The sequence below is a fragment of the Balaenoptera borealis genome (assembly GCF_965194805.1).
Source record: "Balaenoptera borealis genome assembly, chromosome: 7".
NCBI lineage: Eukaryota > Metazoa > Chordata > Mammalia > Artiodactyla > Balaenopteridae > Balaenoptera > Balaenoptera borealis.
In genome coordinates, this window is record NC_138864.1 from 54564379 (window position 1) to 54579876 (window position 15498).

At 44.1% G+C, this 15498-nt stretch overlaps 1 protein-coding gene across 1 annotated transcript; it reads right to left on the reverse strand.

Moving 5' to 3' along the window:
• Positions 1-2851: 2851 nt before the first annotated feature.
• IL6 (interleukin 6) lies at positions 2852-11831 on the reverse strand. Its single transcript, XM_082398585.1, has 5 exons — positions 11570-11831; positions 11226-11401; positions 10015-10128; positions 9032-9178; positions 2852-7748 (listed from the first exon to the last, which is right to left on the reverse strand). Exons 1-5 carry the CDS (start codon positions 11673-11675, stop codon positions 7578-7580), a joined length of 714 nt encoding a protein of 237 aa, XP_082254711.1. The 5' UTR covers positions 11676-11831; the 3' UTR covers positions 2852-7577.
• Between the last annotated feature and the right edge of the window lie 3667 nt (positions 11832-15498).

Consider the following 15498-nt stretch of genomic DNA (forward strand, 5'->3'; position numbering starts at 1 on the left):
CATATACCAAAATAGACTGTACTCTGGGTCATAAAACAAATCTCAACAAATTTCGAAGAATTGAATCATATGTTCTCTGGCCACAATAGTATCAAACTAGAAATGGATATCAGAAAGATAACAGATACATCTCTAAACACTAGGAAACCAAACAAGATACTTCTCAATAATCCATGGGTCAAAGAAGTCTCAAGAGAAATTAAAAAATACATTGAACTGAATGAAAATGAAAATGCAGCATATGAAACTTTGTGGGACAAAGCTAAAGCAGTACTGAGAGGGAAATTTATAGCATTAATGGTTACATTAAAAAGAAGTACATAGATTGTTTGTGGAAGTTGTTCGTGAATGGTGATACAAAAGGGCAATTGTAGAGTGAGAACTGAGCTTTTAGGATCCTGGGAGACCCTACACCATATGGACAATGTCACCAACTGACATGAACTCTGATTAAAGACCTGGGCATCAAGAGTAGCTGTGCTCCTTTGATATTCTGAATCTGCTCCTATCCTGCATGATTACATTGCTTTCTGCATGTTTTCTTTTTTTTAATTTGTAAATTTAATTTTATTTATTTTTTATACAGCAGGTTCTTATTAGTTATCTATTTTATACATATTAGTGTATATATGTCAATCCCAGTCTCCCAGTTGATAACACCACCACCACCAGCCCCCCACCGACCACTTCCCCCCCTTGGTGTCCATACGTTTGTTCTCTACATCTGTGTCTCTATTTCTGCCCTGCAAACCGGTTCATCTGTACCATTTTTCTAGGTTCCACATATATGCGTTAATATACGATATTTGTTTTTCTCTTTTTGACTTACTTCACTTTGTATGACAGCCTCTAGATCCATCCACGTCTCTACAAATGACCCAGTTTCGTTCCTTTTTATGGCTGAGTAATATTCCATTGTATATATGTACCACATCATCTTTATCCATTCGACTGTCGATGGACATTTAGGTTGCTTCCATGACCTGGCTATTGTAAATAGTGCTGCAATGAACATTGGGGTGCATGTGTCTTTTTGAATTATGGTTTTCTCTGGGTATATGCCCAGTAGTGGGATTGCTGGGTCATATGGTAATTCTATTTTTAGTTTTTTAAGGAACCTCCATACTGTTCTCCATAGTGGCTGTATCAATTTACATTCCCACCAACAGTGCAAGAGGGTTCCCTTTTCTCCACACCCTCTCCATCTGCATGTTTTTTTAAATCCTTGGTTAAGAATAAATTGGGAGTTATGTTATTTAGAGTATAGGGTAAGCTGCTGTAACAAAGATATCCCCAAATATGGTTGAATAAGATAGAAGTATATTTCTTTATCATCTAACGATCCATTGATTATTGATGGTCCAGGATGGTGAGTCTATTCATCTCCATGAGGTCACTTAGTAATCAAGGTTCCATTCATCTCTGCTCCACTAACCTCTGGGGCTGGGCTGTTCAGCAGAAATTTCTGCATTGGCTGCATAGCACAGGGAGATCAGCTTGGTGCTTTGTGACCATCTAGAGGGGTGGGATAGGGAGGGTGGGAGGGAGACGCAAGAGGGAGGGGTTATGGGGTTATATGTATACATACGTATAGCTGATTAACTTTGTTATACAGCAGAAACTAACACATCATTATAAAGCAATTGTACTGCAATAAAGATATTAAATTTAAAAAAAAAAGAAATTTCTGCAATGCTACAAATACATTGTATCTGCACCGGCCAATATGATAGCCACTAGCATGAATGAAATTGGGAGCCTTCCTTTTTAATGTTACATAATTCTAACGAATTTAAATTTAAAATTAAATGCACACAAATAACTACTGTGTACCATATTGGACATTGCAGCTATGGATATTGCTATGTTCTGCATGATTAAAGCTGATTCAACACAGTATTTTTTTTCTAATCCACAGAAAGGTGAACGACAATGGAAGGCAAGTAATATCTTTTTAGGTAAGTGAAAGTAAAATTACAACATCAATTTTACTCACGTTTCATTGGTGAAAGCTCAGCCATTGTGTCGGGGGTTCCCAACACCATCCTGAGGTTCGGTGATTTACTAGGAGGGCTCCCAGGACTCAGTGTATATGAGTCACAGGACTCATACTCATGGCTATGATTTATTACAGCAAAAGGATACAAAGCAAACTCAGCAAAGGTCAAAGACACATGGGATGGATTTTGAAGAAATTAAGCACGAGCTTCCAATAGTCCTCTCCCAGCGGAGTCACACAGAATGTGCTCAGTTCTTCCAGCAGTGAGTTGTGACAGTATGTGTCTACCAGGGAAATTCATTAGCAACTCAGTGCCCGAAGTTTTTAGTGGGGTCCCCTCTGCTTAGCACGTGTTGAAATGTCAGATTCTCAAAAGGAAAGCAGGTGTTTGTATAAACCATATGGTTTGTACAGGTTAGGCACTCTAATCATTTGGGGAAAGTTTTATATCAGTGTAGGGAACTTTTACCAGTCAATTTCCCAGATGCCAGCCAAGGGCCATGCCTGTAATCAGGCTTTTCTAAAGCCTTTTCTAAAGTCTTGGGCCTGCCATGTTCTTTTTTTAGCACAACCATACCTACCTGCAAAGGAGAATGGGAAATATAGCCTCTAGATAGGTAGCCACATGGCTAATTCAAATGCTATTACTGTGGACGAAGTGGAAAATGGATTTGAAAGGGTAACTAGCAGTCTCGGATGGAATTTACACACTTTGTGACTTTGCACAAGTTGCTTAGACTCTCTGCTCCTTTGGTTAATACATGTGCCTCTGAAATAATACATACAGTGAACTGTGCTTGGTGCACAGTAAGCGCTCAATAACAGATTATTATTATCATCATTATTAGTCTATTCTTTGTCTTTTTTTTTTTTTTTTTTGGCTGTGCTGCGTGGCTTGCGGGAGCCTATTTCCCAGACCAGGGATCGAACCCAGGCCCCTGCAGTGAAAGCGCTGAGTCCTAACCACTGGACCGCCAGGGAATTCCCAGTCTATACTTAGTCTTATTATTAGTCTATTTATATGGGTTCATTTATCTCTTCCTTTCTATTCTTAACCCAAATAGAAACTCAGAATTTTATCAGGAGTGGAATCTGGACTGCTGCCTTCCTACCAGCTTTCTCTCTTGCAGATTTTGGGGTTATTTTCATAGTATAGCCTACATGTTTCAAGCCCTTAGCCTTTGGAGATCATCCTTTCCTTTAGCATCCAAATGTTATAACCAGTATCCCCATCCCAAGCCAACTACAGGGAATTCAAACTTCTCCCAAATCTTCCTGAGTGTTCTTGATTTTCTTTTTAAAAACTATTATTTTTTATTCTTGATTTTCTTGGTGGGGTCTTACATGTCCTGATTGCTGCCTGTCACTTCTTGCTTTAAACTCTTTGGTTTCTCCTAGATCACTTCTCTGAATCTCCCTGTGTTTTCAACCTTCCATTGTCCATTTTACCCCCAAAGGTGGAGAGGAGCCTCCCTTCATTCTTCAGAGCTGGGCTAGCACAAGGCTGCTGTATATTTGCTTTATGTTGGTGAATAAAGCTCATGGAAGGTTTATGAGTAAAGGAGAAGATAAATGAAAATTTGATATTAGATATCACAGTGTCTGAAGTTCTTAAGTCATACCTTGGGCTGCTCCTTCTCACCTTCTCTCTTTCTTGCCTCTCACCTCTCTAGTACTGTTTGCCGTGTTGCTGGAACCCACTACAGAAAACTAGATCTCTTCTAGATATCCTCTATACTACCTCTGGATCGAAGCCTCCTTACCCCATGCCACAAGAAGATGATGAAAAGTCCCTCAACATTTAAAAAACAAAAGCAGGGACTTCCCTGGAGGTCCAGTGGTTAAGACTCCTCGCTCCCCGTACAGGGGGCCTGGGTTCGATTCCCGGTCAGGGAACTAGATCCTGCACGCTACAACTAAAAAGATCCCGCGTGCCGAAATGAAGATCCTGCACGCGGCAATGAAGATCCCACGCAGCCAAATACATAAATAAATAAATATTTAAAATCAATAAATAAAAAACCAAACCAAACAAACCCAAAAAACCCTAAATCAAAAACTCTTTCTAAGAAAATTGCTCTTTATCTTTCTGTTATATTAACATTTTAATTTAATCCATCCTTCATGCTCTTTCATAATTTAAACCCTGTTGCTCCTGCTTCATTTCTACTACTTCTCTACTGCTTCAGCTATTTACAAGTCCTTCAGTTCCTCTAACATGTTCTCTCCAACCTCTGAGCCTTTGCACATGCTGTGCTCACTGCTTGAAACACCTTTCCTTCCTGTCCAAGTGGCTGAATCCTATACATTCTTTTAGTATAAGCTTAATTGTCTTTTATTCTGGGAAGCTTTTCCTGAACCCTCTATTTTAGATTAGACTCTCCTATTGTGTGCTGTCTAGGAGCTGTTATTAGTTTCCTAGTGCTTCTATAACAAATTACCACAAACTTTGTGGCTTAAAACAATAAGAATTTATTCTCTCACAGTTTTGGAGGATAGATGTCTGCAGTCAAGGTGTGAGCAGGACCATGCTTTCTGAAGGCTCTAGGAGAGGATCCTTTCTTGCCTCTTCTGGTGGTTGTCAACAGTCCTTGGTGATCCTTGGTTTATAGATGCACCTCTCCAATGTCTGCCTCCCTCTTCACATAAACTTCTCCCCTGTGTGTCTCTCTGTGTCTCTTTCATTCTTATAAGGCCCACCCAAATGACTTCATCTTATGTTGATTACATCTGCAAAGATATTATTTATAAATCTTTTGAGGCGGGGGCTACCTACTTATAATGGTAGCACACATACTTAGCATACAGCATAGGAGTTATTTCTTTAAATTGTTTTCCCTAGACTGTAAGTTCCCTGAGAGCAGAGACCTAGTCTGTTTTATTAACCATTATATCCCCAGGGCCTGGCAGAGAATCTGGCCCATTGCAGAATCTCAGAGAATATTTGAATAAATGAATAACTGAAAACTCTCAAATCCAAAATTCTCTGGATTCTCCATTTAACTCCTACCTCTTCCCTCTCTCAAAGCCTCAGCATCCTCTAGAATTCCTGAATCTTGGTCAACAATCACCAGATCCTACTGAACTAGCTCCTAGCTATCTTTTGCCAATGACTGCCATTGCCTTCTCTCCTCTAGGCATTATCACCATCCTAATTCATCTCCTCCCTGGACTACAGTGAAGGCCTCTGGTATGTTCCTCCAACATTCTCTTCCAGCCTCTTTCCCATCCATTCCCCACACTGCAACTTGAGTGATCATGTTAAAATGTAAATCCCAGATGTCATTCCACTCCTTAAAATCTGTGAATGCCTTCTCACCACAAATGGGATAAATTCCAAATTTATATGGCTTTTATAAATTATATTTTGATTATTAATATGGCTTTATATTAATATGGCTTCTGATGCTGTCGATGTTCTGGTCCCAGGCTCCCTCTCCATCCACTCTCAGCTACCCTGCTCCTCATTCTTTATGCCCTGGACATAATGTACTTTTCATGGTCTCAGCCATAGTGTGCTCTTTGTTGGTTCAAACCATTGCACATGCTGTTCCCTCGGACTGGAATTCTCTTCCCACCCATCTTGGCCTGGCTAACCCCACATATCTTTCACATCTCAGCCCAAACTTCTCTTCCTCAATTAAGCCTCCATGACTGCCCTCCCCGGGCTTAGTTAGGTCCCTCTGCTATTGGGGCCCCTACTATAGGTTCTCGGTGTGCCTCCCATTTCTCTTTTGTAAACTTCATCACATTTACATCCTTTATTCAACGTCTGTCTTCCTGCCATAGCGTAAACAACACGAACGAACACGTCTACTTGTTCACCCATGCGTCCCCAGCATCACCTGACTTATCTATGGCGCTCCAAACATTCTCGTTTGAAGAATGGATGTGTTGGCTGACTGCTATTTCTCTTCGTTCTTTGATTTGGCTCTAATTTTGGGACGCCCGCTTGTGATGTATGGTTTCTAGAAATCAGAATATGTGGTTCTTCTCTTGCTTGACGCCTCTCAGTTTTTGACCCCTGTGGACTTTCCCTTGCTCAGCAGAACTCCTCCCCTGGAGGAAGACATACGTGGTGGTTAGGGTGGGGAAAGCTTTATTAGAAGACAGAACTTTTATATGGCTGGGGCTTAAAAGGGGAAATCTTTGCCAAATTCCCAGCATAGCGCTGATGTGGGACGGAGGGCCATGTGCACTGACTCAGATTGTCTCTCTCACCACCACTCTCAGCGGGGGTGAGAGGAGAAGGCAGACAGGGAATGTTGCTGGTGGGAAAGAAAATGGAGGGAGGTACACAGGCGCCGACTAGTCGCTGCCTCCTCTGGAAGGTCTTAGAATGTTTCTTCCCAAGTCTTGCTAGCTCTTCCTTAAGATAAAGATTCATAAGTGCACAGTACTTGTAATTTCCCCACTCACTGACCAACAGCATGTATCCTTAAGAACGGACGTGTCTTAGATTTGATTATTTATGTGTGGTTTCTTCATTCAGCAAGGGTTTATTGGGGCCTCCTATGTTCGGGTCGGGTATGGGCCGTGGGCTCCGGATGCAAGGATGAATACAATAGAGTCTGCCTTCTTGAGGAACCCCCATGCTGGCTGGAAAGAAAAATCAACCCATCTTAAGATGTGATACAGTGTGGTCAGTGCTGTGATGGACAGGTCTGTGCAGTGTTTGAGGAACCCAGAGGAGAGAGGCGGAAATTCTAGTTATTATTTGGAAACTTGCACATTGCTGTGTCTTCTGCAAGTGGTTGCACCATGTTAAAGGCTTTTGATTGCATCTTTAAATGTATTCTGTGTATCGTCTTGGGATTTTCTACATCATCTGTCAGTTCCCTGGGGGGGTAGTGTGACCTAAAGTTTAAGAGTAGGGAGCCTGGAGGCAGGTAGACCTGGATTTCAAATCTGTGGTTTACGTTCCAGCTGGTGATTGAGGGAATCACTCTCCCACATCCAGAAAAAAGTATGCAAATGCAAGGATTAAATATGATGCATGCAACACATTTAGCTTGGTGCCTGACATTCAGGAGGTGTTCAATCATATCTTTCTCCAGGTGACTGCACCTTTTTTTTTAGTGGTGGTGGTAGCGATGGAAACTAGTTTATAGTAAGCTTCACAGGACACACAGAGGTTTAGTTGCTAATTTTTTTTAAAAAGGCCTTTATTGGTATAAAAACAACTTAAACATTATATAAATACAATATAAATATTTCTTTTAAAAATATGTATAAGTTAGCATTTTTTTTGAGGTAAGCCTACACATTCCAAGAAATGATCTGGCTCCGAAACAACAAGGATATTCAAGCCGCATAGCCATTTTTATGTTACTTTTTCAAAACAAGTACATAAAATATTTCAAGAGGCACTTCATAAAAATATAAATATCTATCACTTATATAAATTAACTCGATATCACATATTTAAATATCAATAAATTAAAAATAATTAAAATAGTGTCCTAACGCTCATACTTTTAGTTCTTCATAGAGAACAACATAAGTTATGTGCCCAGTGGACAGGTTTCTGACAAGAGGAGGGAATGCCCATGAACTACAGCAATCTTAGGTGCCCCAGCTACTTTATCCGAATAGCCCTCAGGCTGAACTGCAGGAAATTCTCAAGGCTTCGCAGGATGAGGATAATCTTTGTGTTCTTCATCCAGTCATCGTTCTGTGACTGCAGATTATTCAGCAGGCTGGCATTTGTAGTTGGGTCAGGGGTGGTTACTTCATCTGGATTCTTTACCTGAGGGGGACAGAAAACAAAAGGAATTGTTTAAATACTGAACAAATCTTTTGCAGTGGAGAGATACTCTGGCCTGTGGGAAGATGTTCAAATTGGGGTGAAGGAGCGGATTGGGGCCACCTGCCTTGACTCGTCCAGACAGGGGGAGGTGCCTCTCCTCTGAGCCCACAGAGCTTAGGACCCGCTCACAGCAGCTGAGCTCTAATCTTTTTGCTGCTCTGTCTCCGTTAGACCATAAGCATTCCATGGGTAGCCATAGTATCTTACTTGTCTTCTGTTATCCTAAACAGTGCCTGGCACATAGTCGGAATTCAATAGATAAATGAAGAACTTTTAGTTAAAGGCATTTTAATGGGTTCTTCAGGGAACTCTAGTACTTTTCTCTGGTTTTGCTCTCACCCGTTCATCCCGCATCTGTTAAGAGTCCACTGCTCTGAGGGCGTGAAGAGGACTGGGCAGCACCTTTCAGTGGACCCGCTCACATGGAGCTAAGTAACTGTGGAAGGCCTTGCACCTCCAGGTGTGATCCTGGAGCACTGCAGCCTCAGCGTCACCAGAAGCTTGTTAGGAATGTGAGTCTCAGGTCTCACCCCAGACCTGCTGAATCAGACTCCGCCGTTTAACAAGATCCTCCAGGAAGCTCGTGTGCACCTTAAAGTGGGAGAAGCCCCGGTTTAGGGCAACCTGGTTTAGCCCTGGTTTAGAAAGGGCAGAGGCAGGAGTAGCACCCATGTGCCTGCTTCTCCGTCCAGGGCCCTTCTCTTTGCGCTTTGGCTCATCCACAAATTGTGCCATCAGGCCTCCACCATGTGGCATTTGAATGGCTAGCTGGTAGTGACCAAAGCTCTTGGTACCTCCTCTTTCAGCCTTTAGCCATTTCTCTGCATTAACTCTTTGGCAAAAGAGTAAGGGAAAGGAGTTGAATCTACCATAGTAACACGAATGTCAATTGGCAACATTAAAATAATTTTTGTGCTCTTTGCTCTGTTCTGTGGATCACTATGTGAGGTTGATTGTGCTTCCTTCTGCCTCTGCAGGTATTTTTTTCTTATTTCTTAAGCTTTTAGAAGTTGATGTTAAAACCCTCCCCATTTAACAGAGTTTTAAATACAGTCATTGATGTCTTTTGCAGAAGAGAGCAAAAAGAAAAAGTTTTAACTATCAGGAAATATTTCTCAGATCCTTTCCTTCACACACGGCCATCTCTTTTGAACTGGCTCTGCACTGCCGAGTTGTCTAGGCTGCTTTCTTTGAGCCAGGTGAGGGGATGAGAAGACACCCACCTTTTGCCTCAGGATCTGGACCAGTGCTTTGATACTAATCTGCACAGCCTCGATGCTTCCCTTATCGCCCTCATACTCGTTCTGGAGGTAGTCCAGGTATATCTGATACTCCAGAAGACCGGTGGTGACTCTCATCAAGCAAGTCTCCTAAGAGGAAAGATGGTGGGAAAATTGGTTATTGCTAGGAAGACATAATCCATTTTAAAAGTTAAAATTGCTCTAATTCAATAACTTCTCCGTCTGCCCCTCCAGGGAACTTCAAGTACTTCTTAAGCATCATGTTTTGAGACATGATGCTGAAGCTGCAGTGCTCCAGGATCACACTTGGATGCTCAAAGCATCACGTCTCATGTTTTGAGACCTGTTGTTTAAGGACAGCATCAGCTGCCCCATTTAATATCTGGACAGTGAGAGGCACCACTTCATTTTCCCCAAAGCCCAGTAGATGCTAGATTGTGGCAAGGGGCCTTCCTCTGATTCTCTCCATAATGCTCTTCCCTCTGGCTGCACTCCTGCCCTTGTCAATGTCGGGCGGAAAGCTCCTTTTATGAAATAAAAGGGCTGAAACCTCCTTTTACGAAATAATCAGAAGTCAGTGGAGGTTATGTTACTGTCTGGCAGGAGAAGGGTATAGAGAATGACCTCAGCAGGGAGGGCAGGCCTGGATCCTGCCAAGGGCAGCCGAAGAGGAGAAAGGTCCCTGGACCAACTTCCCCAGGATGAACTAGCTAAACCTGTGGGGTTTCCTAACATTTGACTGTTGTGAAAATTCCAGCACAGAGGGGCTATCTCTGACCAAGTCGTTCAAAAATAAGTTGCCTTTAATAGCGTTTAAGTTGGCCTCCTCATGAGGTTTACATGATGCGCTTCACATTTATCCCCTTCTTTATTGCCTGCCTGGTCTATATGTATACAGACACTGCATGCAAGCGGGAGAACTTTTTACTAAAGAGTAGCTAAAAGTGAACGTACTGCGTTCATACCTGATTGAACCCAGATTGGAAGCATCCGTCTTTTTCTGCCATTTTTGGAAGGTTCAGGTTGTTTTCTGCCAGTGCCTCCTTGCTGTTTTCACACTTGTCATACTTCTCACACATCTGGGAAAGAATATCAGAACCGTTATCGTATAAGTGCCCCTAAAGCAAACACCACTAGAGGGCTGATGCCCTCTGGCCCTCATGGCCAGGAAGTTCTCTAAGAAAAGTGAAGTCACAATCCATTAGCCTCCAGGCAAGCAAGGTCTACAGGAGATGAGCACACTTGGCTTCAATTCTAGCCTCACCTGTGACTTCACGTTTATGACCTGTTCCAAGTCTCAGTGTCCCTATCTCTCCAAGTTGGGGATAGTGAAATACCTCCCCTGGAAGTTTATTGTGAGGATAAGACAGAGTATTTATATAAAGTGCCTGGCACATAGTAGGTACTTAATAAACAACAGGAATTTTGATGATAATTGGGTGAATATAATTTGAGCCGTAGAATGTCCCAGCTGGAAGGACCTTTCAGATCATCTAGTCCAATTCCCTAATTTTACAGATGGGGCCCAGAGGTGGTAGAGAATTTGCCCCAGATCACAAAGCTTGTTCAGCAGAACCAGAACTAGATTTGGGGCTCCCAATCCCTTCTCCAGTATTCTTCCCTTTCTACCAAAGCAGAGCCAAACTACCTTACATTTAAAGCTTGGGAGCTGCTTTAACGTACCTACGATTTTGCCACTTCAGTGGGCTATCAGGTATGCATTTTACATGCCAGAATGACTTTGGGGAATCCCTAACCACTGAGCTGGCGTCACCTAAAAGAACTGTGACTGTACTGAGAAGCTGAACAGTCATTTCAGGTGGTGATTTTTAATCCTCCCGAAGTCTGAAACACGAAAAAGATTGACAGACCTTATTGTTTGGTTATGGAAAAGGAAATCCTGAGAGGCAGTGTGACCTTCAGCTCACACCAAGTGTGGAGCTGAGAATGGGCCAGGGAGCATGGATCCCAGCCCCACTGTAGATTCTCCAAGAGGAAAAGGAACTACCTGGGACCAGCAGCAGAGGAGAAATTACAGGACACAGTCTGCCCCTTTGGCTTCAAACCTAAATTGCCTCCAAACCCAGCAAAGACCTCCCAGTGCAGGAGCCCCCATCCACATCCAAGGATAGATGCTCACACAGGCCCTCCATCACCCTCAGGCGAGCCTACCTACCTCCTTTCTCATTGCAGAGATTTTGCCGAGGATGTACTTAATGAGAGCTTCAGTTCTGTCTGGAGAGGTGAGGAGTAGTCTGCCTGAAGTGGTATCATCTTTGAAATCTTCGCCCAGGGGTCCCGGGGTAGGGAAAGCAGTAGTCATCACCAGGAGCAGCCCCAGGGAGAAGGCGACTGTGCCGGAGGGAAGGGAGAGCAGCCAGTGAGCAGACCGCACCGCTGGGGGAGCTGTGCTTCTGGCTGCTGGCCGCCCGCCAGCCCTCACGGCAACGGATACACACCGCCTCCCTGGCCCAGCACGGCTGCCAGCCAGTTCCAGGGCGAGGGATTTCCTTCACTTACTTGTGGAGAGGGAGTTCATAGCTGGGTTCCTGGAAGGCAAATGGAGCTCTCTTTCGTTCCTGGTGGGCTCGAGGGCAGACTGAACCTCAGACATCCCCGGTCTCATATTTATTGGGGGTTGAAACTCTAATATTGAGACTCATGGGAAAATCCCACATTTGATAAATCTTTGTTGGAGGATGGGGGTGGGACCAGAGCGGGTGGGGCTGATTGGAAACCTTATTAAGATTGTGCAATGTGACGTCCTTTAGCATCACAGGAATCACAACCAGGGGAAAAAAGTCATTACCAAGGCTAGTCCTCAGAAGCTGGATCACCCTTCCTTTACTTTGTGTTTTTTTTTTTTTTCTTTTAGTGACTCAGCACATTGGCATGTCTTGAGAAGGAAAGTAAAGCTGAAATCATGCACGAAGTTTTGTGGCGGGGGTAGGGGGGGTGCTAAAGCTGACTATGGTTAAAAAATACTTTAATTACCAGATTAACTGGCTGGGATTTAGTATTGCAGTTTATTGGTATTTGTAAAAAACCTGAGTTGAGTTTCCTCAGACCACCCCACAGCCCACCGGCCTGGGGTTACAAATAAGATACTGCGAGCCCTCTGCAGTACTTTTTTTTTCCGGGCTCTCGCCGTGACCAGCTGTTGCAGAACCGCCTGACTGCCCCCAAATCTCGTGCACTAGTCGCTAGGAGTCACCAGGTGCAGTGTGGGTGCATACGTAAATGACTCCTTTTTGCCACCACGTGGCATCTGCTGTCTTCCTCCTCACCTGCTCCAGCTCCCTTTGGCCAGGTCAGCGATAGCCCTGCTCACTCCCCAGTGGCCTTTTGGGGATCCTCCCCATGAAGACTTTGATCTCTGTGCCATGGGGGTTGTCTTGTAGTGCCGGTGCTGTCCCCTCCACTGGCCACAGGGTGATCCTGCTTCCATGGGGAGCCCCGAGGACCCTGGGCGGGTTCTGTTGGAGTCCTCAGTTTACTGACACACACACTGGGTTCAGGGCAGAAGTGGGGAGAATACTACTCACCTCTTTGATGGGATGTCAAAGGAGGACCTTGTGGCATTTTCTGGATCTTGTGTTCATAGCACCCCCCTGCTGTATGACTTGATTTGAATCCAGAAGCGGCTGAGAAGAATCTACTTGTAGAACAGGGTTCTAGGTTCGGAATCAGGCTTCCCCTCCAATGCCTCAGCCTTCCAATTTGGGTTGAACTTGTACGGGCTTCCTCGGTCCTTACAAGAGGGTCCTTGGTTTCATGCAAATGGACTCTATACCAGGGTGCCCCACCAGTCTCCGGAACACCAAGACAGCTCGCTCAGAAGATTGGTTCCAGGCTGAGACCAGGACCCTTGTATGGCACCAAAAAAAAAAAAAAAAAAAAAAAAATTTTTTTTTGGTTTTGTTTACAAAACACAGTGTTAACATCACAATCAGCTTCTTTGCTTTGCAAAGAGGATCTTGTCAGGATTGCTAAAACAAGGACCTCAGCCAGGGTATTTAAAATATGAATTGATTTACTCAAGTTTTGTTTTGCGCACAACATGTTGGGACCTGCCTGTTGGGGACAGTGAGGTCATTCATTCTTTCCCTGACTTTCTAAACGGAGAGGCAGGTCCTGCGGTGGTGGTAGCAGGGTTTTGAGTTTGAAAATGAAAATGGGAGAGGTCGGCTGAATGGTTTCGCTTTTAGTGCTCTTGGGTCTTGAGCAACTCGGACACCGGCAGCCAAGCCTCCTGCACTGAACGAAGCCACCTCTCTGGCTCCCGTGCCATGCATGTGCTAGGCCTCTGTAGTGTGGGATTGCTTGTTCTCACTTTTCTATTTTTTAGAAAATACGACTCAGTAAATTTCAAAGACCTAGCGACTCGACAACATACAGATTTTTCTTTTCAGTTAAAAGTTTTAAAAATAGGAAGTACATGTGCTTGATAAAATGTTTGAACAGAACATCAGGGCATACAGGGAAAAGTAAGTCTCCTTCCTTTCCAACTCCTCTCCCCAGAGGTAGCACCTGACCCACGGTGTTTTCAGCTAAATCCTCTGTTACCCTAATCTGGGTAAGGTTTTCTTGGCTACCTAGGTACTCACCTCTGTATTTACATTACTGGTTTATATATTGTGTAGACATACACACACTTGTGCACAAAGATATACACACTATAATTTCCCATTGTCTAGATGCCACCTAGGCGATTCCCTATGGGCAGGCACATGGCAGAGCACGGGCTCTTGAGTTCACACAGCTTGAGTTTAAAGCCCAGCTCTGCCACTTGCTGTTTGACCCTGGCTAAGAAACCCCAAGGATCTGTGCCCTTGGTTGCTCACCTATAAAACTGGGATAATAGCAGTTCTTCCCATATTGCTGTGGTGAAGACTGAGAGAGATGAAGTGTGAAAAATCCCTGGAGCATAGTAATCCTGCAATTAACACTTGCTCTTTGTAACATTCCTAGGCTTGGGGTCTCTGCCTTGGAGAAAACTCTTCCAGCTCAGCTCTGTCAGGCAGTCCACGTGGAGTCTTGCTTATGAATGAGCCAGACTACTATGGCAGTGGTCAGCTGGTCTCCCAGTCTTTTTTCCTCTGAAGAAAGGAGACTCCATGTTTTGCTGAAAGTTAAGTGGAAGATGAAGAAAAAAGAAGTGATTTCCTCTCTCTCTCTCTCTCTCTATTTTTTTTAAGAACATTAAGACCCCCAAACCTGGTCTCTCAATTTAGATAATGAGCCCAGCTTGTGTCTTGCTGCTACACTGTTTTCAAGGCTTTCTGCTAAGTGTTTTTATGACAGAAGCTCCCAGCCTGCCCTGTCCACGGTCATCATCATTATTCAAAATTTTGAACGTGGCCCTCGAGTGTGAGGGGGCCTGACTTAATCCCAGATCTTGTGCTCTGGCAACCAGGAAAGGGCAAATTGTGTGAGGGTAAGAATGCATGTGTGTGGGGAGATGGGAGGACACTGCCACCACCTTGCACATTGCTAGCATCTAGGGTCTTTATTAGTATCCTGGCCTTGGGCTGGCATTTGCTTATGGGAGAAAAGGGCTCTCCTTTGCTCCAAAGCATTAATGCAGCATCTGTAGCTCCACCATGATAGCTTCCTTCCTTTGGATCTCAGTGGATTTTCCTCTTGGAGAGCTCATCCCTCATATTTTAATATGTACAAATGGCCAGGAAAGGCCATGCTGTCAGCTTGATAACTAATAACCTAAACTACTGGATTGCACCATCAGTAATTTGAAGTGACTACCAGCTGAGACCAAGAGAGGCCTGACAAATGGGAGTATCTGGGGAGGAAGAAGGAAAAGCAAGGTAGCTTTGCTTCCTCTACCCTTATCTAGGGCTGGCTGGTCCTGTCTGTGCTCCTTAGAATTACTGCCCATGACTGCCCTCCTACATGTTGTGGAGTCCAGTTCAGAGAGTCCGTCACTGCATTTGAGGTGAAGGGGAAAAAGTAACTTCCAATTAGTGTTAAGCTCTCAGAAGAAGAGGTGATGTCCACATCTCATAGGTTAAAATGTGGGGTTGCACTCCTCTGTCTTTATTCTGGTGGGTAGGGGTGGGTTGGTTCTGCGATTTAGCAGGAGGGAGTATCCCAAGAAAAAGAGAAGTCACCGGGTGCTAGGGAACTTGCAGTTGCTGTCAGAATGTTGTTTTACTTGTCACTAAGTCATAAGAAGTCTATAAACTGAAACAGTGGATTATTTAACAGCTCCTTCCGGGACTGAGTCCTACTCAGCAGATATCAGCCAGGCCTGTAAGGCTCTGGGAAATGTCTTTGCTTTGAGAAAAGTGGTTGTATTACTTGGAGAGACAATATTAGGGACATGTGGTATGTCTACTTGGAAAGGGCTGGCTGCTCTTGGAGGGCGGCCAGGCCTGGAGACCAAAGCTCTGGGCAGTTCCCAGGCTGGCCCAGTCTCAGTCCCGGCCCTC

What these genes read in the sequence shown, in the direction of transcription:
- IL6 (XM_082398585.1), bottom strand. Translation starts at nt 11,675, where the DNA reads ATGAGACCGGGGATGTCTGAGGTTCAGTCTGCCCTCGAGCCCACCAGG. An exon ending in TCTCTGCAATGAGAAAGGAG is followed by an intron (nt 10,129 to 11,225) that starts GTAGGTAGGCTC and finishes ATTCTTTCCCAG; the next exon opens with ATGTGTGAGAAGTATGACAA. An exon ending in TCCAGATCCTGAGGCAAAAG is followed by an intron (nt 7,749 to 9,031) that starts GTGGGTGTCTTC and finishes TGTCCCCCTCAG; the next exon opens with GTAAAGAATCCAGATGAAGT.